The 22,592-nt window shown below is 41.2% G+C and overlaps 1 protein-coding gene and 1 long non-coding RNA gene across 2 annotated transcripts in view; both read left to right on the forward strand.

Annotated features, from left to right (window-relative positions):
* LOC105395746 (bromodomain and WD repeat-containing protein 3) overlaps positions 1 to 22,592 on the forward strand; it is a 91,849-nt gene that overhangs the window by 48,056 nt on the left and 21,201 nt on the right. The window contains exons 34-38 of the mRNA XM_048629744.1: positions 17,805 to 17,930; positions 19,015 to 19,148; positions 20,029 to 20,125; positions 20,641 to 20,764; positions 21,794 to 21,945. Coding sequence (XP_048485701.1) covers positions 17,805 to 17,930; positions 19,015 to 19,148; positions 20,029 to 20,125; positions 20,641 to 20,764; positions 21,794 to 21,945 — 633 coding nt within the window. The remainder of the gene's footprint in view (positions 1 to 17,804; positions 17,931 to 19,014; positions 19,149 to 20,028; positions 20,126 to 20,640; positions 20,765 to 21,793; positions 21,946 to 22,592) is intronic.
* On the forward strand, positions 6,914 to 15,678 carry LOC125490491. The gene is made up of 2 exons (XR_007267696.1): positions 6,914 to 6,976; positions 13,875 to 15,678. It is a non-coding gene; the product is annotated as an uncharacterized LOC125490491 (long non-coding RNA).

The following is a 22,592-nucleotide window of genomic DNA, read 5'->3' on the forward strand; positions in this document are numbered from 1 at the left end:
GTTCCCGAACGACAGAATGCCACACCAATCTCTGGAGTAACAGTGCCGAGTGCAAACAAACAAAAGCTTTTGTACCACTAATAAATACTAAACTAACACGCAAATTATTATGCTTGGACAGAGCAAACTTACGTGTCGTGATAAGTACCATAACAGGCCACTGCCGGTTAAATAAACACCTATATCGCATGAAAATCTCCACCACTCCTCTTTGCAGAAGTTGCATGGAGGAAGATGAAACAGCTTCCCATGTCTTGTTACATTGCAAAGGCGTGGAGACAATACGATCAAAAATCCTCGGATCTCCGGGGTCCCTCCGGGAAGTCATGAGCAACCTAGGTCGTCTACTGGCTTTCTGGCGTGAGCTTGGGTGGCTTAATAGCTAGTCACCCCATAGGTATTTCACGCATAATGGCCCACCTTGGAGGCTAAATGCGGAAAATCAGCTCGCCATGATAGATAGATAGATAGAAGGGGATCACTGACGCAAAAATGCTAAAGTCGGCTTGATATACTTGATTAGATTGGAAAAACGGTAACGTCTATCACATTGACAGAACACACACCTCTTTCCTCGCGGCGGCAGTGCGATCGCACGTGTATTCTGTTAAATTCTTAAAAATTAAATTTAAAAGTTAGCCAGCATAAATTGAAACCCGTCAACGACAAATACCAGTGCAAGTGCGATTCAAAATAAACTGGTCGATAATTGCTACCAGTGTGTGAACACGTAAACTTTGAACTTCAAAAATATGGAAAAAGCCAATTCGGTTCCGGATGTTTCTTCGATTGAAAATACTGAGGAATCACCCTCTCATGTATATATCAGGGCAAAAAGGAAAAGAATGGAAAATACTGCAAGTGAAGATCTTACAGAATTCAAAGGGGAAATAAGAGAACTATTTAAGGAATGGGCTAGTCAAAATAACGAGCAAATGAAAAAACTTTACCCAATTCTGCAAGGCATTCAAGCTACTAATGCTAAAATTGAAACGTCGATAGAGTTTCTCGCCCAGCAAAACGATGACCTGAAAAAGAAAGTCGACTTGCTGGAACAAGAATTAAAGAAAAAAGATGAGCATATTATTATCCTGGAAGATACTATTGAAGATATGATGCGTGGGTCTCGTAATAAGAGTCTGGAAATAAAAAACGTTCCCTTGGAGCCTAAGGAAACAAAAGAAGGTCTACTCAAAATGGTTGAGCACCTGGCACAAGATCTTAAACTAGATATAAATACATCGCATATCAGTGACATCTTCAAATCTAAATCTAATACTGAGAAGAAAACTGTAACAGTGGAATTCATTTCACAGTCTACTAGGGATGCCGTTTTGAAGAGTGCCAAGATTTATAATCACAAGAATAAAAATAACAAGATATCGGCGAAAAATCTTGGGTTAACCAAAAACCCTGATGAACCCATTTTTATTGCGGAGCGCTTAACTCAAAAAGCTTCAAGGCTATATTTCCTCGCCAGGGATCTAAAGCGTATCAAAAACTACAAATATTGCTGGACTTCATTTGGGCGCGTGTATATTAGAAAAGAAGATGACTCGCCTATCATAATGGTAAAATCAGAAAGTCAAATACATAAATTAAAAGATAATTGACTAATACTGTTATCTCACTATAATTGCATGTTAGATTTAAGTAATTTAAGAAATAGCATGATTATTATATACATTTGGCAACTCAGAACATTCCTTATAATATACCAGGACACTACCGAATCCTACACAAACTTAGTCTTATCTATTGTATATGTAAACTCTAATGCAAATGCATTCATATACCTATGTATGTCGAAACAAACACAAATTCAATATAGAAAACACATAACCCATAACAACGTCGGTCAAATTAAAACCAGAAATGAATAAAAACGATACAAAACTTTTGCAAGAATTAGATAACTTAACTAACATTACTGCCCAACAATGTACCATTGATTCATTTAATCAAAGCACACCTTCATCTATCCCTCATGCTGAGGCTAGGATCACAGCTAGGAACAAGGGATATAAATTCGTATGGGTGCGAAATGGCAAGATCTTAGTCCGCAAGAATGAGGGGAGCCCGGCTATTGTTATAAGTAAGCCAGAAACGCTGAAACTACTCAGTTAGATATATATATATATATATACCTACATATTTTTATAAACTTGTGAAAATGTTAAATGATACGTAATAAGAACTTTCGCGAATCATAATACCCATATTAGTTTATACTATCAGAATGTAGCTGGCATAAGAACTAAACTACATGATATTAATTCTAAAGTTTTATGTCACTCTTTTAATATTATAATTTTCACCGAATCCTGGCTCAACAATAACATTCACGATGCTGAAATATTTGACAATAGATATGAAATATATAGGAGAGATCGAAGTTCCAGTAATTTTAATAATCAGGATAAGGATGGGGGAGGGGTTATCATAGCCATTGATAAATCACTGAAATCATACCGCAACTATAATTATGAAAGCAACTGTGAGGACGTGTGGGTTACAGTGGAGGTATCAAAATCACCTTTGCTAAATTTAAATATATGTGGAATTTACTTACCATCACCGTTAAATAAATTAGAATATGATCATTTTATAGAAAATACAGCAAGTAGAATCCACAACATGGATAATATATTAATTTGTGGAGATTTCAATCTTAACAATATACAATGGGACTTTGACAGTAATCTTCAACAAGCTATACCCAAAAATTACAACAGCACACTTGGTTACACTCTGGTAGATCTTATACATTTTAATAATTTAAAACAGCTAAATACTTTAAAAAATAAAAATAATAGGACATTAGATTTACTCTTAACTAATCTACCTCATATTAAACTCTGTGCAACTAACGATCCGATTTCGAGAATTGATGGACACCATCCACCCTTCATCGCTGATATTAACCTTAGAAACGCATTGCCCTTGACAAACATTTCTACAATGAAACATAATTATTTTAAAGCAGACTATCTATCAATAAACAATGCGTTATCTAACATAGATTGGGATCATAAATTTAAAGAAAACCCAAACGTAAATTCTATCGTAAACATATTCTATGAAACTATTAAGGATCTAATAAAAATACATGTCCCTATGACAAAGCCCCGAAATAACAAATACCCTCCATGGTTTACGAATAACCTGATAAAAATGTTAAAAGAAAAAGAAAAATACAGAATAAAATTTAAAAAATTTAAGAATGGCATGGATGAAGTTCAATATAATATTTTAAAAGAAAGAACAAACCAAGTAATAAAAAAATCATATAAAAATTACATATCAAAAATTGAAAACGATATTATTGCTAACCCTAAAAGATTTTGGTCTTACATTAAAAGTAAAAGAAATAACTCCAGCGGTATACCAAGCAAAATGCATTATCACAATGAAATCGCAGCAGACGGACCGAGTATTGCAAACCTTTTTGCTAAGAACTTTTCATCAGTCTACACAGACGTTTTTAGAACTACCACAAATGATAACCCTTTATCAGTTTTAAATGTTCCCTCTTTACACAGCATTTGTTTAACCAAATATAATATTGAGAGAAAGTTACAGTGCCTCGACATTAACAAAGGAGTTGGATACGATGATGTACCACCAGTCTTCTTAAAAGCATGCGCTAAACATATTGCATATCCCTTATATATTATCTTCAATTTATCACTTAAACAAGGAATATTCCCCTCCCAATGGAAGTACACGCTTGTAGTCCCTGTCCCTAAAGATGGGGATAAAACAAATGTACAATACTATAGACCTATATGTCTTTTATCTACAGTTGCAAAGGTGTTTGAGGCTCTGGTCTGTCCTCATTTGATCTGGCATACTAAACAGTTATTAAGTAAGCAACAACATGGGTTCTTTAAAAAGCGATCCACTACCACAAACCTGGTTTCATTCATTGAATTTACCTTGAAAGAAATGAGCATAGGTGGTGAGGTTGACGCGATCTACACTGATTTCAGCAAGGCATTTGACAAGGTTCCACATTCTGTGCTTGTTCAGAAACTGTCCTCACATTTCGGTGTCGGCGGCCCTTTGCTGGATTGGTGTAGATCGTATCTATCTGACCGACTTCAAACAGTTGTCGTTAATGGTTTTAGATCTGATAGTTTTTACGCTAACTCGGGCGTCCCTCAGGGATCGCATCTAGGTCCTTTGCTTTTCCTAATGTTTATAAATGATATTCAAGATCACATTTCCTATTCAAACTATGAATTATACGCCGATGACTTAAAACTATTTCGAACAGTAAAAACTAAAGAAGACACAGATAAATTACAAAATGATATTAATGGCTTAATTACATGGTGCAAAATAAATAAAATGGAACTAAATGCAAAGAAATGTTATTTTATTAAATTCTCACGGAAAAAAAATAAGATGCAAAACAAATATGTTATTAACGATGTCCAGGTTAGTCAAGTTGAAGAAATAAGAGATTTGGGAGTAGTGCTCGACTCAGAATTAAAATTTGTACCTCATATAAACAACATAGTTAATAAGAGCTTTAAAATGCTAGGATTTATATATAGAAATACTAAAGACTTCCGCACAGATACAGCTTTAAAATTACTTTTTTTCTCATTGGTTAGAAGCATAATAGAATATAACTCAATTGTATGGTCACCTTTCTATAAGAACCATATTGAACGTATCGAATCTGTCCAACGCAAATTTACAAAAAGAATTGCCTATCTAAACCAGCAACACTATAAAAAAGATTATACCGATAGACTTAAGTTATTTAACATGATCTCACTAGATCAACGTAGGACTTTCCTAGGGCAGACTTTTCTTTTTAAATTACTCAATGATCAAATAGATTCCCCTAACCTACTTTCTAAAATCAATATTAGAGTTCCTAGAACATCAGCTCGTGTCTGTAACCTACAGCCTCTTTTCGTTGCACACACTTGTACTAAATATACTGGAAATTCGCCTTTAAATAATTTGTGTAAATCATATAACTCTCTCTTTTCAAACCTTTTTGCAGATCATGGCTTTGATATCTTTTCTAACTCTTTTAATAAATTTAAAAATATTGTATTGAACAGCTTTAAAGTACGTGAAGATGCATAACTAGCACATTTTTATTTTTGTTATTTTTTATGTTTAACTTTAATTAAGTGTTTATAGTAAGTACTATTACTAATTGCTAAATATTTTATAGCCTTGTAAGTAAATGTTGTGCATACCTTTAATTTAGCTATATGTATAAAATGTTACAAGTAAAATAGTTACACTATGTACCTATCCATTAATAAGTGAAAAAATGTATAACTAGTTGGTAAGCCTTATAAATAATAAAAATAAAAAATAAATATCCCTCTTCTTTCTGTGGTTACTCAAAATATAAGGAGCGTCCATAAAACTTCAAATATTGATGACTTAGATATAAATATTACAACATTTAACATAAATATTGATATAATAGTTCTAACTGAATGTAGAATAAATCCTGATAAACCACTCCCTCAAAAACAAAATTATCTAACATACAATAGCACGAGAAAGGTTAACCAAAATGATGGTGTTGTAGTCTTCATTAAGGAATCAATCGAGCACAGAGTCAAAGAAATACCTTTACAAGGTGCATCATGTCTTGAAATAACTTTCCCAAACTTCACTGAAGGACCGACATTAATTTGTATCTATCGTCCATCGGGGGATAAGCATATAGAAACATTTATAGACTCCTTAGAAAAATAGATTACGTTACCAAATTTAAAAAAAAACTTGATCCTCACAGGAGACATTAACATAAATATAATTGATGGTAATAGTGACAAATATTCAGGTCCATACCTAGATATGTTAGCATCTCATAGTCTCCTACCCGGTCATACCTTCGACACAAGGATAAATAGCTGTCTAGATCACATTATGACTAACTTGGACTCTAGTCACTATTCTGCATCAATAGCCGTTCTAGATACTACAGTCACGGATCATAAAATGACAGTTATTTGTATATATGAGTCAAAAAAATGTTACTCAGCACCAAAAAACTAAATTAATGACTAATTACGATGAAGCACTCAAAACCCTTGAATCCAATTATGACCACAATTTGGGAGTTATTATAGATAGCCACTTGACTTGGTACCCTCAGCTAGATATAGTAGCAAAACGCGCTAGGAGATTGATCTGGATTTTTAAACGACTCCGTAACGTTTGTGATCTACAGCTTATGAGGTATATATACAAAACCCTAGTACAGTCCCTACTTCTTTACTGCATAAGCGTATGGGGCGGCACTTTTAAAACAAAATTTGTGAGTATTGAACGTGCACAGAGGAGTATTTTGAAAATAATGCTTGGCAAGAGCAAATTTTATTCAACAGAAAAAATCTATAAAGACACAGATCTTTTAACAGTAAGAATGCACATTAAAAGTTCACAAAAATAACGCGTTAGATATAACTATATTAAGTAAAAGAACCCATTACAATGTTATTAAGACTGATACTGTTGGAACAACTTTTGCCGCAAAGCAATTCGTGACACAATCTGCAAGATTATACAATAAAATAAATAGAATCCTAAACATATACCCAATGACCTTAAAAGAATGCAAAAACACGGTAACAAAGTGGCTGAAAACATTAAATTATAAGCAAACTGAAGACTTATTTGTAGAAATTCAGTAATGTAACAAAATAATCCAAAAATAATAAATTATAAAAAAAAACCATTTAAAAAAAAATAAAAAAAAACCAAAAAAAATAATTATATATGAGCAAGCTGAAGACATTTTTTGTATAACTGCAAAAAAATAATATGTCTTATTTTTATTTTATTTATCCAATGTTTAAAAATGCATATGAATTGAAAAAAAATATAGTTAGGTATATATTATTATTATATCAAAATAATATAAATTCTAAAATAATTGTTACGGATACTTAGTTTTAAGTTAGGTATATAAGTTAGGTAAATAAGTTAGGTATTAAGTTTTGATTTGTTAGTTATATTTTATTGATTATTGACTCAGTTTACCTACCATTATTGTTGTAATAAACGTTTAGGTACTGAAAATAAATATATGTATAATAAAGAAGTATTATTTTGAGTTTATGTTATAAAAGAATTCTTTTATGTTATTGTTACGATTGTTACCTATTGTTTTATATTTTATTAAAAGGAATGTTTAGTTTTAAGAAGAAATATGTAATATTATGTTAAGCTTTTTTACTCAATAAACCATGGTGCGGTTAGGGCGCGCTGCCGCGCTAGCATATAAATGGGTGGTACGCCGTAAGCGGCACCTCACTTCGACTCCAGCCGCCCACGCAGCAACAACTGAAGAAATCGAGCATTTTCACTGAATAGGAATTACCCCTAATCCCTCTCAGTTAATGGTCCTACGACGTCGGATCCTGTTGAAAAAGGAACCTGTGAAGAAAGAAAATTGCTGCCTAAGCGTGGGTGGCTGGTTTTACCTACTGTTCCCGAACGAAGAGGGGTCAACGAGCACGGCACCTTGGGGGTCCCAGGGCGACTGTTGGAGGCTGTGCGGACCATTGGGTCAGCCTTCAGCGAGCTGCGGCCTTTTGAAGACACCAGGGGGGACCAGTGAAGCTCAACAACACTTACAAACGATTTTTGTTTCTACACGCGCTAGTCGCGGCTCGCGTTGTCACCTTGCGGTGTTAAACGACTCGTGAGTAAACGCCTTCGGGCGGGAGTGACGTACGGACGACGTTACCAGTTGCCTTTTTCAAGGCGACTGTACAGTTCGGCCGAGCCTGTCAAGGTGTGCGAATCCTAGCGGAGGCCCTCTCAGTAGGCACAGCTGACATTGCGGGACATTCCCCCCCGTAATTAGCACTCCGACTAGGCGTATCACCCTCTCACGGTCGGTACCTTACCTTTACCTATCCCGCACGATCCATTCTCCGCTAGAGTAACCCTCGAACGGAGCTGCTAGGGTGTTAGGGACCGTTAGGGCTGGAAGAGCGAAAATCCGAAGACTCCCCCGACTGCAAGATGAGTACTACACGTGAAACAAGAAGAAAAGCGCAAGTCAGAGAGAATGAGAAAAATACTGACGTTGAAAGCGCAGGAAGATTAAGGCCACAAGCGGCCGAAGAAAGAAGCATAATAAACGCACAAGTGAGAGAGAATAAGAACAATACTCACGTTGAATGTGCAAGGTCACAAGCGACCAAAGGCTCGACAAGTACCGAGCAAACTTCAAGCACGGAGCGGACGACAAGTACAGAGCAGACAACAAGTACAGAGCGAACAGCAAGTACAGAGCAATCTGCGAGCACCAAGCACACGTCTAGCACCGAGCGAACAGCGAGCACGAAACCGAGCACTCAAGCAAGGAGTGCGAGAGAGAAGGCGAATAGCACTAATATGCACGAAGTGAGACAGAGAGATTCTTCATTAGGTACGGTGGTTAACCGTGCGGTTAATAAAAAGCCGGGCTCCCGAGCGTCTTCGTCATCTAGCAAGAAGCGTGCCTTTCTCGAGGCGCGTCTCGAGTTGGAGAAGCGAGAGAAAGAAAAAGCAGAGGCCGCCGCGGCACTAGCCAGAACGAGAATGGAGCTGATAGAACTGGAAGAGCGAGACTCAAGCGACCTGAGCGACATAGAGGGCAACGATGACCTAGTTTCTCAGTGGGTGCACAAGTCCATCCAGTCCAAGCCGGTCTCCGAGGCAGTACGCACGAATCATCATGAAGACTACTTCGAGCCACGGAGGAAGGAGCGGCAGAGTGACGCCGCCGTCCTTGCGAGCGCTATCGCAGACGCAATGAAAAGCGTGACTCGATCGGCGCCGACTACAGCGCCACGATACATAAACGAACTACACCGTTTCGACGGAAACCCCGGCGAATGGATTCCGTTCCGCGCCACATACGAAGATACCGAAAAATACTTCAGCGAATCAGAAAATATCGCTAGATTAAGAAAATCCCTGTTCGGTCAAGCACGAGACGCCGTGAAGTCACTATTATACACGAACGCACCGCCTCAAGAGATACTCAAGTCATTAGAGCGACGATTTGGAAAGCCACTGCATCTTATCAAAAGTGAGATAGCGGCGATCAACAGAATACCGCCTATGACTGCCGACATCAAGGGCATTGGCGTGTTTGCGAGTACCGTGGCCAACAGCGTGAACACTATCAAACAACTGAATAGAACGGACTACCTATACTCGAACGACGTGTCCGAGAGAATAATCGACAAAATGAATATGATGGTTAAATTCCGATGGTACGAATACTGGTCATTAAATGATCAGCAACCTATTTTATTGGCGCTATCGGCATTCTTAAATAGAATAGCGGACCAATTCGAAGCATATGATTGCACGCCGACTACCTACAAGTCATTTCAACCGAGGGAAGCATTCAAAGGAAAACCACGACGTAATATGGTACACGCAACTCGGGAAGAAAGCGAATACAGCGGCGACGAATCATCTACCTACTCATACAGCGAGGAAGAAGAAGACAGCGAAACAGAGATAGTAGCTACTGCCACCCACGAGACACTGAAGTGCAAACTATGCGGAAAAGACGGGCACACGTTAATTAAATGCCCTCAGTACGAGAAAGCAAGCACTCAAGAAAGATGGGAAATAGTGAAGAGAATCAAAGTATGTTTCCGCTGCCTGAGACAAAATCATCGTAGCCCGACCTGCCGGGCCAAGCCATGCGGCAAAGACAACTGTCCGGGACGACACCACGTGACACTGCACCGTGACAAACCGAAACCTGTCGAAAAAGATGACGCCAACAAGATCGTATCCGTGAACCACATAAGCGCGACGCGTGCATACCTAAAGATAGTTCCAGTGGAGATATCTGGACCACAGGGCACCACGAGAGTCACCGCACTGATGGATGAAGGATCAACCGTAACCCTCTTGTTAAACGAAGTCGCTGATAAAATCGGAGCGCAAGGACCCACCGAAGAGCTATCTATCGAGGAGTGGGCGGCCACCGCATGAAAAGCACCGATTCAATGCGTTTAAAATTACGCATAAAAGGCCAGTTCACACGCGAATATCACGATATGGACACCCTGACGATCGGACAACTGAACCTCGCCACACAAGCCGTCTATAAAGAAGACTTAGAAAACTGCCCACACTTGGCATGTATAGCGGATCAGCTGACATACGACCGAGAGCGGCCTAGTCTATTAATAGGACAGGACAACTGGCACTTAATCGTGTCTCGCGAATTAAAGGCAGGAAAAACGACGAAACCTGTAGCCTCACTTACCAAGCTAGGGTGGGTGCTACACGGGTGTCATAGCCATGAAGCGAAACCGGTCAAGTTCGTGAACCACATACACAGTCAGAGCGAAGAAAAAATCGAAACGTTGATAAAGGAGCATTTCAGTCTCGATTCGTTAGGCATCTCGCCTAAACGACCGGCCAGCGACCCCGAGCAACGAGCACTTATGTTGTTAGACAAAACTACGAAACGTCTACCTGAAGGAAGGTTCGAATGCGGGCTGCTATGGCGCAAAGATGACGAAATCATGCCGAACAACAAGGAGAGCGCACTACGCCGACTGAAAGGCATCGAACGTAAAATGAAAAAGGACGAAGCATTCAAAATAAGCTACAAAAAACAAATAGACAACTTACTAGCAAGCGGATACGCCGAACCGGTCACAAGCGCACCCACTACGCCGAGAGCTTGGTATTTACCACATTTCGCCGTAGTACACCCACAGAAGGGCAAGATGCGACTGGTATTCGATGCAGCCGACCGATCACACGGCAAGAGCCTGAACGACGCATTATTAAGTGGGCCAGACTTGCTACAGTCCTTATTTGGCGTCTTGATACGCTTCAGAGAGGGACCTATAGCCGTCGCAGCCGACATAAAAGAAATGTTCCTCAGAGTGGCCATGCGAGAAGAGGACCGCGATAGTTTACGCTTTTTATGGCGCGAGAAAGAGACGGAAGAGCCACGAGAGTACCGTATGAAAGCACTCATATTCGGCGCGTCATCGTCCCCCTGCTCGGCGATATATGTGAAAAATAAGAACGCGAAAGAGTTCGAAAACACGCACCCAGAAGCCGTACGCGCCATTGAACGATGCCACTATATGGATGACTACCTACAGAGTTTCAAAACCGAAGCGGAGGCACAAAAAACCGCTCAAGACGTAGATCAGATCCACAAACACGGCGGTTTCGAGTTACGCGGCTGGGCAAGCAACCGATCAACCGTTATACAACAATTACAGACGGTTAAACCCGAAGAACAGGTTAAAATCGGTCAAGACGGACAAACAGAGAAAACACTCGGAATGTTATGGAACATCGGTAAAGATACACTTCAATACACACTGAACTTGAGAAACACGCCCCGTGACGTCATCGATGGCACACGCCCGCCTACGAAGCGTCAAGTTACGAGCGCCGTCATGTCAGTGTTCGACCCGCTAAACATAGCCACGCCCGTCCTCATACAAGGCAAGAAGTTAATTCAACACTTGTGGCGTGAAGGAATTAGCTGGGATGAAGAGATACCCGAACGATACATAGCCGACTGGAAAGAATGGATACAAGGCCTAGAACAGCTGCAGAGCCTTCACATCCCTCGTTGCACATTTTCTTGTGACGAGGGGGAGATGCACACATTCGTAGACGCCAGCGAAACTACATATGCTGCGGCTACCTACTGGAGGACGACTCAAGATGGAATACCTACCGTGAGACTGGTCGCCGCAAAAGCACGCGTAGCGCCACTGAAAATAACTTCAATACCGAGACTAGAATTGCAAGCCGCGCTACTGGGCTGCCGACTAGCATCCAACGTAGAGAACGAAAATTCAGCAAAAGTCACGAGGAAATACTATTGGTCCGACTCACGAACAGTGTTAGCATGGATAAAATCAGACCCGCGCACTTTCAAACCGTTCGTGGCACACAGACTGGCGGAAATCGAAGAGCTAAGCAAAACCACCGAATGGAGATGGGTGCCGACTAACGAAAACGTAGCCGATGACGCCACACGACGAGCGCCTCGAGAATTCGACCCCAATCACCGTTGGTTCAACGGCCCAGCCTTCCTGAAAAACCCACCGACTAAGTGGCCAGTGGACCGGAGCGAGCCCTCGCCCGTCCCAGCGGAAGAAAATAAAAAGACTGTCGCAGCGATAAAAGTCGTACATACAGAAATACCTAACCCACAGAGATTCTCCAAATGGACACGCTTACTGAGAGCCACTGCACGCCTACAGTGTGTCGACGTGTTCAAGCAACTCCTGAAACGTGAAAAGGTCACCGCAATCAAGCGCACCGTGAAAGACAGTACGTGGCGAAAATACGATAAAAAGAAACAATCACGCCCGTCACCGCTCACCGCGCCCGCGTTAACCCACCGTACCTACCTACCTATTCAGCCTGAATACCTACAATCGGCTGAAAATCTGCTCATAAAAACAGTGCAAAGAGAAAGCTTCAACAACGAAATAATACATAACAAACCACTAGAAAAAGACTCTCGCGTGCATAACAAATAACAAACCACTAGAAAAAGACTCTCGCTTGAAGCGATTATCACTGAAAATCGCTGAAGATATCCTGAAACTGGACACGAGAATATGTGCCGCCAACTGCATAAGTGACACATATAAACACCCCGTAGTGCTAGACGGAAGACACAGAATAACAAAGTTGCTCGTCGCTCATTACCACAGCAAGTTCAATCATGGCAACATTCACACCATAATGAATGAGATTCGCCAAAAGTATTACATAACTTCGCTCAGAGCTATAGTCAAGACCACCGCTCGAGAGTGCCAATGGTGCAGAACCCACAAAACTGCGCCACTGACGGCACCAATCGGTGATTTACCCGCTGAAAGGTTAACCCCGTACCAGCCGCCGTTCACATACACGGCCGTCGACTACTTCGGTCCGCTAACCATTACAGTGGGCCGAAAGACTGAAAAACGCTGGGTAGCTCTATACACGTGCATGACAACACGCGCTGTACACTTGGAAATAGCCACCTCATTGACCGCCAACGACATGATACTCACACTAAGAAGATTCGCGGCGAGGCGAGGCATGTGCTCTGTACTCTACAGTGATAACGGCGGAAACTTCGTACGTGCAAACTCAGAACTGAAAACTGAATTCGAGAAACTGAAAGACCTAGCTGGCGAAAAAGGCATAAAGTGGAAATTCATACCGCCCGGAGCTCCTCATATGGGCGGTACGTGGGAACGATTGGTCCGCACAGTAAAAACCGCACTGTACGCGACCCTGAAAGAAAGACAACCACGTGAAGAAGTGTTACATACACTGTTATTAGAGGCTGAACATCTGGTTAACTCACGACCACTAACACCACCAAGCCTAGATCCAAATGAAGAAGAGAGCTTAACGCCTAACCACTTTTTAATTGGCCGATCGAACGGTTGTCCACGCATCGGCGATTTCGATGAAAACACCTTGATAGGTACACCCACGTGGAGAACAGTGCAATACCTAACTGACACGTTCTGGAACCGCTGGCTGAAAGAATACTTACCTACACTGTCACCGAGGCCGAACACTGAAAACCATCCTGAAAACCTGAAACCCGGTGACATTGTGTTGATAGTCGACTCGAACTTACCAAGAGGAGTCTGGCCTAGAGGCGAAATAATGACTATACACCCAGGCCCAGATGGCAGGACGAGAATCGTAGATGTCCGAACAGTTGCTGGAACGCTGAGAAGACCCATAACAAGACTCGTGAAGATCACCTGAAAAGGAAGTACCGTCTCATACGTGTGGTGCTCAGTACTCATCTTCGCACGAGGGGGAGAACTGTTACGGATACTTAGTTTTAAGTTAGGTATATAAGTTAGGTATTAAGTTTTGATTTGTTAGTTATATTTTATTGATTATTGACTCAGTTTACCTACCATTATTGTTGTAATAAACGTTTAGGTACTGAAAATAAATATATGTATAATAAAGAAGTATTATTTTGAGTTTATGTTATAAAAGAATTCTTTTATGTTATTGTTACGATTGTTACCTATTGTTTTATATTTTATTAAAAGGAATGTTTAGTTTTAAGAAGAAATATGTAATATTATGTTAAGCTTTTTTACTCAATAAACCATGGTGCGGGGGCGCGCTGCCGCGCTAGCATATAAATGGGTGGTACGCCGTAAGCGGCACCTCACTTCGACTCCAGCCGCCCACGCAGCAACAACTGAAGAAATCGAGCATTTTCACTGAATAGGAATTACCCCTAATCCCTCTCAATAATATAATCAATATCCTAAAAATAATCATTATTATGTGTCTAAAAAAGTAAACACTAATAAATGTGTACTTATATTTAAGGTATAGGTATATTATAGGTAGCTATTTAAATAAATAATAGTTTATTCTTAAGATAATAATGTAGGTTTAAAATTAAGAAATATTTTTTCAAATACCATATATTTTGTAATCTGATCCTAAATTCACTAAGTCAATAGTTTATGTGGTCGCATCGTCCGGTAGATAAGAATACATGCTACGCCGAACTAACCTGCACTGGTAATGACATTCGGACTAGAATTGCTCGAGCTTCTCGATAGTTACTTTGTACATTCATGGCTCAAATACGATCGAACGGTCTTGTTTGATTCTTATCTACCTCACTTTTGTAACATTAGAAATATTAGAATAACTTTTTTTCCGCCTGTTATTTTATTTTGCTGTTTAATAAATTAATTATTAAATTGATTTGTTAAGTAGATTAGTTTATTAACTTATTGGGAAAGAGCGTTCATCCCTAATACAGGTTCTGCGAACTTAAAAGGGATGTACTTTAATATAGATTAAGACTATTTACTTAATAAAGAAATTTTTGTTTTTTTTTTTTTTTTTTTTTGACACAATGTGAAGCCCGCGCCGTAGAAACAGCGGATCGGACTGTGACGTCACGGAAAATTCCACGGCTTGCGGCTAGCAACCGCATCCGCCGCCGCCGCTGCCGCCACTTCGTGACGTCACGGAAAATTCCAAGCGCAGACAACATCCGCCGCCGCCGCTGCCGCCACTCCCCACTACAGAGGCCATGGGAAATAGTTGGCGCAATCAAAAAAATATATTTTACTGTGATAAATACGTCTGATTACATTAAAAGGACTTTTATTTCTATGTAAAAAAAAACCTGTACGGAATGTGTTGGGAATTTCGCTTAGGGATTCCCCACAGACTGCAGTCTGAAGCGCCGGCGGCAATACTCGTGGGATCGTCCTGGTAAGTTCTCCTAGCTCTCAGGGCGGTGTCTTAGTAGTCCGGATACGCCTTGCTAAGAGTCTAGTGGGACTGCTAAGGTATAAGGTCACCGCACATATAAGCGTTACGTAAAGAAATCAATGATAAAATTTTCTTCTGTCAACCAGTAGAACGCGCGAGCTTGCGAACGCCTGGTTGACAGAAGAAAAAAGGAGATTCCTTTACGTTACGATTATATACCTATGCTGAGACCATAAGACCTCGAATATTCCACCCGTGCTTACTCTCCCCCTCTTCCCCTCCTATTCCTATTATTATTATCATTAGGGTGTCGAGAATACGATACTAGATTGAGAGATTCAGAACGGTTCATAAACAGACGATAGTCCCGCGATTAAGTGACGTATCGTTCTATTGGCGGGACAATCGACTGTCGATGAATCTTCTGTCAATTTAGTATCTAAGATTAAAAAACAGAATTGAGTAAAAAAAATAAGAAACGAGTACTGAGTATGTCTCTCGCACATTTCCGATATTGACAGATAGAGATGGGTCGTTATTAGGAACAATAGCAACGCAGTAAAACAATTTCAGTACTCGTTTGTTAAAAACAACGGACCACAGTCCGAGTTTCGCTGGGTTTAGGCTAGGTAATGCCATCTGTTGGTAATTCTCGGTACTTAGTGCGCGCTTCTAGTGCCATCTGTTGGCTATTCTCGGTACTTACGTAGTCTACTCCCAATGTTCACAACAACCCGGGACGGTTCGTGTCCGAATACGTCCCGGTATAAACCGGAATCCTATTCTAGAACCACCTAGAGATTTCGTTCAAAGCACAAAAAATTTATGTATCGCACACTAAGTACCGAGAGTTACCTACAGATGGCACTAGAAGCGAGCACTTAGTATCGAGAGTTACCAACAGATAGCACTAGATATCATAGGCATTAAGCCAAAGGTTTTGATAACAAACAAAGATAGCGCTCGGAACTCAATACGCAATACATTTATGGAATCGAAGCAAATTACTATGAAATCCTACATCGCGGTATCAAAGATTCTCCAGGCCAGACACGCCCATATTTAAGTACAAAACAGTTTGCACTTCAGATTTTTTTTTCTAATCACTTTCGACCGTTTCAGACACTCCTAAGAGGTGCACTGTTAAAAAAAAGCGTTGTAATACGTTTTATGCAGTTTTTAGGGTACCGTTTTGCATTCATAATGGCTACCGTTAACCAACAGATTTAAATTAAGTTTTAAACTTTAACTTTCAAACTCATTGATATATGAAAAAAATTAAAACTAGACTGTAGTTAAATTCCTTAGTAATAGCCATGTAACCAAGAAAAAATAATGATTGCTATAAAATATATTCAATATTATCTACCTATAGATATTGATACGAGACCCCATTTGCACGAGTCGCCCTTGGCCGGTTTTCTTTATCAGACAACGTTATCAGAAGAAGGTAATTGATCAACGGTGAAAATATACATAACATTTTAATTACGAGCACCAACTAAACATTTTGAATCGAATAAGCACATTTTGATTCCTGATTATCACGTTATCTGACCCATTTACAAATATCACCGTCGCTTCAGGGCCTCTAGTACGGGTTTTGCAATTTACGTAAACGAAAAAAGTTTTGGTTTTCTTCCGTCACCTGCATACATTATCTGTCAAAAGTTTAATGATAGTTTCCGCTAGAGGCGCCAGTTTGTATGCGAGAAAACTGAAACTTTTATAGTTTTCGACAATCTATCAAACCTGTAATAGGCGTACAGTGCCGTTATGCCCTACACAGAACAGATATGAGTGTCGCTTCAGTGCCGTACAAACAATATCAGTGGACCGGCGCAGTACGACAGTGATACGGTCTTGCTTCAGTGATTCCATTCACTCAGTGGAGATTCAGTTAATTTTACGACTCTTCAATGTAAACGTGTCCGTCGTCAAGGAATTTTAACTTGATTATCGGGCCTTAAGGCCTTAAGTATCTAAACGTTCCACTGAGAAAAGCACCAAATTACTCCTAAATGGATAAGGCTAGCTTAATGACACCTTCTGCAACATTGAAGTACATTTAAAAGAGCATTAGGATATATTACCAACTAAAATCGGTAATATTCTGTTAATATTTTTAATTAAAAAATTGGGATTGTTTGGTGTCGACATTTTGTGAGTGGAACTTTTTATTGCCCGTGAGTGTACTTTGAAACCTTACCCCCTTATTTATAGAAAAGTTATAGGACGTTCTGTGCCTCTCTGTCAGACAACAATAGCTAACTTTTCTATGAATAACGAGGTTAACATTTAAGGTGTCTAATTAGCACTTCTTGTAACATTGTTTTTTTTACAATTCAATATAACTTTATTGAAAAAACACGCAACATACATTAAATAACAAAAAAACGAGTAAGCACAATAGGCGGCCATATCGCTAAAAGCGATCGCTTCCAGGCAACCTTTGGGTGGATGAAAGACTTGTGGAGTATTTTTTTAATTATTTGTTTATCTTTAAATACTTATTTAAGTATTCCGTTCTGTCACAGGTGATGACGCTGTCAGTGGCGGAGCCGTTCGTGGCGCCGGTGGACCTGCAGCTGTACCCGACGTACGCGCTGGTGGTGCCCTACCCCGTGGACCTGGCTACCATCAAGGCCAGGTTCGAGAACTTGGTACGTTTAACAAATAATAGAGTTTAAATAAATAAATATGACAAACAACGTAGGTCCTATTACTAGTCCTTGTGGAACACCGGTTAGACTAGAACACGGTTATGGTGACGTTTGAGGACATGATACGTTTTCGTAAATATGTCAAATAATAGAGGTCCTAGTGATAGTCCCTGCGGAATACCGGATATGCTAGCGTCAGAAAATGCTTTTAGCGTTAAGTCCACCTGATTGTACAATCAAGTTGAATAAATAAATATGATGAACAACGTAGGTCCTATTACTAGTCCTTGTGGAACCCCGGTTTGACTAGGGCATCATCAGCTGTACCCGACGTACGACCTCGTCGTGCCCTACCCCGTGGACCTGGCCACCATCAAGGCCAGGTTCGAGAACTTGGTACGTTTTCATATATATGACAAATACTAGTGTATAAATAAATATGATGAATAAAATTGGTCCTAGTACTGATCCTTGTGGAACCCTGGTTAGGTTAGGGCACCATCAAGGCCAGGTTCTAGAACTTGCGAGGTTTTTGTACGTTAATTGTATTTATTTGCTTCATAAATATGACAAACAACAGAGGTCCTAGTACTGGTCCTTGCGGAACACCCCTTTCCGCTTATTATTATTATACCCCTTTTTTAACATGCTGTAAATTTGATAACAAACATTTATGTCCTAATAATGATCTTATATGGTATGACATTCATTCCGGTGTTCCACAAGGGGGATTATTCGAACCTCTGTTGTTTGTGTATTACTTTTTTATTAATTTTAAAACAAAAAGAAAGTTAGCTTATTATTATTATACTTATTTCTCTTCAGTTCTACAGACGCATGGCGGCGGCGCAGTTTGACGTGCGCTACCTCAATTATATTTATTTGTTTCATAAATATGTCAAACAGCAGAGGTCCTAGTACTGATCCTTGCGGTACACCTCTGTCTTACTATTATGCTGTACTTCAGAGGTAAACAGTAATCAGTCCACTTTTTAAGAAAAACTCTATGACATAAGTAAGTGTCACTGTTTATCTCTGAGGTACAGTAAAATTATAAACCTTTTTTCAAGATCTTCTTGTTCAGTTCTACAGACGCATGGCGGCGGCGCAGTTCGACGTGCGCTATTTGGCCAGCAACGCGGAGCAGTTCAACAAGGTGCACTCGCCCATCGTGAGGCAGGCGCGGCTGGTCACCGAGCTGCTGCTGCACATCATCAGGTGAGGACACTGGCGCCATCTAGTGGCACGCGGCGGAACTAGCGCCATCTAGTTACTAGCGCCATCTAGCGGCACGCGGCGGAACTAGCGCCCTCTACTTAGAGCTAGATGTGACGCTATAAACGTAGTGCGGCAAGCCTGGCTGGTCACCGAGCTGCTGCTGCACATCATCAGGTGATCATCATCATCATGACCCGTCACGTCCCCACTGCTGGGGCAAGGGTCTCCTTTCAATGAAGCAAGGGGTTAGGCCTAGTGCGGGTTGGTGGACCACAACACAAGCAAGCTTGTTCTGAGAGAGTTGTCGGGTAAGTGGGCAACCCGACTGTCAGATGTTTTCAAGCTGCCCGAAGGCCTCTGCCTAGGCTTAGCGACTGCTGCCGAAGCAGCAACCGGGACCCACGGCTTGACGTGCCGTCCGAAGCACGGAAGCGTCCAGAAAAGAACCACTTGAAATCGGTTACGATTACATTGAAGCTAGCTCGAATATTCGCACTTCAACATAAGTAAAACACTGCAATAAAAAATGTTGCGGTCCTTTTATGAAGACATTACTAGCGCCATCTATGATTTAGTTTTTTAAATAGCTGTCCGTAAGTCATCCGTTAAGGCGGTTCACACACCGCCTCATTTGCGGATTTCTCATAGTAAATTTCCGCGCGGTAAGGCGGCGGCAGTGTGTGCGGGTAAGCGGTTTTTCTATATAAACTGACATTTTTGCATACATGATAATGATGATAATCCGCCAACCGCGATGGTAACAAGAAAGTGGCGGACACGGCGAACAAGTGTGATCCGCCTAAAACATATTTTTTTACACAATGCGTTATTACATATAATGGAATTTGTTTATACTTAATTGTAATTTGTTTGTCGCCAGCCATTGGAACGACGTGGACGTGGTGGCCAAGTACCACGAGCTGGCGTCCTCCTACCACTCGACTGATGAGGAGGAAATACCGCTCAGCAAACACAAGGTATGTTTGTACAGGGTGTTGTTAGAGTGGTGTACTAAGCTGGATAGGGGGGTGAGTGAGGGGGTCTGAAGAACTTTTCGGAATAGGCAAAAAAAGATACTTGTAGTAAAAATAAAGTCACTTGACCTAACTTTCTAAGGAGAAACAAAATTTTCTTTCGCAAATTTTGTGAAAGTGGTTGTATAAATATTGTTCAGGTTGACCTCCTGAGTCACCTCCCTTAGTATAGCACTTTTGTAACAACCTGTTTAATTGCTGATATTGTCCCTTTGCCACTTTGTCACTATTGTATAAAGGTTAAAATTTGACCTGATTTCGAAAAAAGGAGTAGATTCTCAATTCGTCTATATGTATCTTTTATGTATGTCCACCGATAACTCCGACATTTATGGACCGATTTTGGTTATTAATTTTTTTATGTATTGGGTTTATTTCATCGGTGGTCCCATTTATTTTGGTAAAACATTACCAAACACATTTTTCTGATTAAACATTATAATTTTATCCTTCCCCAGTCGACATCCCGCTCCCGAGCCGCCGGCGACTGGCGCTCCTGCTGCGCGCGCGTGCTGGCCTCCCTGCTGGCCTCGCCCGACGCGCAGCCCTTCCGCGAGCCCGTGCCGCCCGCCGAGGCGCCAGGTACGTGGGGACAACTCACACACGCCCTCCACAGCCGACTGGCGCTCCTGCTGCGCGCGCGTGCTGGCCTCCCTGCTGGCCTCGCCCGACGCGCAGCCCTTCTGCGAGCCCGTGCCGCCCGCCGAGGCACCAGGTACGTGGGGACAACTCACACACGGACATCTGACCCCAGGGTACACTGACACATAGATAATGGCAGCCCTTCCGCGAGCCCGTGCCGCCCGCCGAGGCGCCAGGTACGTGGGGACAACTCACATATGGACATCTGACCCCAGGCTACACTGACACATAGATAGATAGTAGCCTTTCCGCGAGCCCGTGCCGCCCGCCGAGGCGCCAGGTACGTGGGGACAACTCACACACGGACATCTGACCCTAGGCTACACTGAAACATAGATAGATGGCAGCCCTTCCGCGAGCCCGTGCCGCCCGCCGAGGCACCAGGTACGTGGGGACAACTCACACACGGACATCTGACCCTAGGCTACACTGAAACATAGATAGATGGCAGCCCTTCCGCGAGCCCGTGCCGCCCGCCGAGGCGCCAGGTATTCTATTCTGAGGGAAGCTCCTGTACGTGGCTCTCTCGAGTGGAACCTTTGTACATTACCCATACATACATACACAAGCGACTCAATACTCAGTCATTTATTGCATCCATACAGGTGTATATTATATTATATATTAAATTAGTAACTCACGTGTTAGGTTGCGAGCCGTATCACCGTTTTCGAATGAGGTACAATGCACTTGGAGTACACGTCTACAATGTAAACACGGCCATCCGATCCCAAGCTAGGCAGAGCCTGTAATATGGGTATCGGACAGCTGATATATCTACACAGTCTCTCTCTCTCAGCCTTCTATAGTCCACTGTTGGACATAGGCCTCTCCTAACGATCGCCACCCCAAATGGTCACCCGCCATCTACATCCAGCGGCTTCCCGCTACCTTCCGCTGATCATCAGTCCAACGGGTCATGAAATGAAATTTAATCGATAATTAATCAATTCAATAACTTTCTTCCAGACTACCACACGGTGATATCAACGCCTATGGACCTGGGTACAGTCAGCCGAAAGCTGGAAGCGAACGAGTATACTTCGCAGGATGAGTTCGCGGCCGACGTGCGGCTGATATTCTCCAATAGCCGACAGTACAACACGAATAAGCGGAGTCGGGTGAGTGAAGGCGATCACTGATGAATTTGCACCCTAAGAACCTTAAATCGTCGTTCTGAACAACTTTTTAGATGGTAAAAAGAGAGAGAATCATGTTATGCCGCGAGAAAAGTTGTCCAGAATGACCTCTTTCGACTTCTAATTATTTTAAAGGAACCTGTGTAAGTCCAAATATAAACCCTCATAGTAGAAAGTTGTTAAAACAATCCTTGCATGATCCATACAAAATTCCTTCTATGTGATAGTTAATAAGGCATGAATTTATTTAAGATTATCATCAGTCAAGCATCAGTTCTCTAAACTCTCTAAAGAATCATTATTAGAAATGAGGTGGTTCAGAGCTTCAGAGAACTAAGGTTGTAAAATCTACAAAGTGGGCTTATGTGTACCTATATGTCGAAGAACCGATAACAGTTCCATGCTTAAAGATACACACACGATCAATGAAAAAATTCCACCCACAAAATACCGATACCAAATTTTAAATAATATATTTGAAAAAATTGCTGCCATTTCGTGTCTGCAGTTTGTGGGTGGAACTTTTTCAGTGCTCACGAGTGTTGTAATAAATTGAATGTTTGTTTGTTACAACGCTATCATGTTTTTAGGATCCAAAGGTGAGTTATACAAAATACTCTTTCTTGTCT

The sequence above is a fragment of the Plutella xylostella genome, chromosome 24 (genome assembly GCF_932276165.1).
Source record: "Plutella xylostella chromosome 24, ilPluXylo3.1, whole genome shotgun sequence".
In the NCBI taxonomy this organism is placed as follows: domain Eukaryota; kingdom Metazoa; phylum Arthropoda; class Insecta; order Lepidoptera; family Plutellidae; genus Plutella; species Plutella xylostella.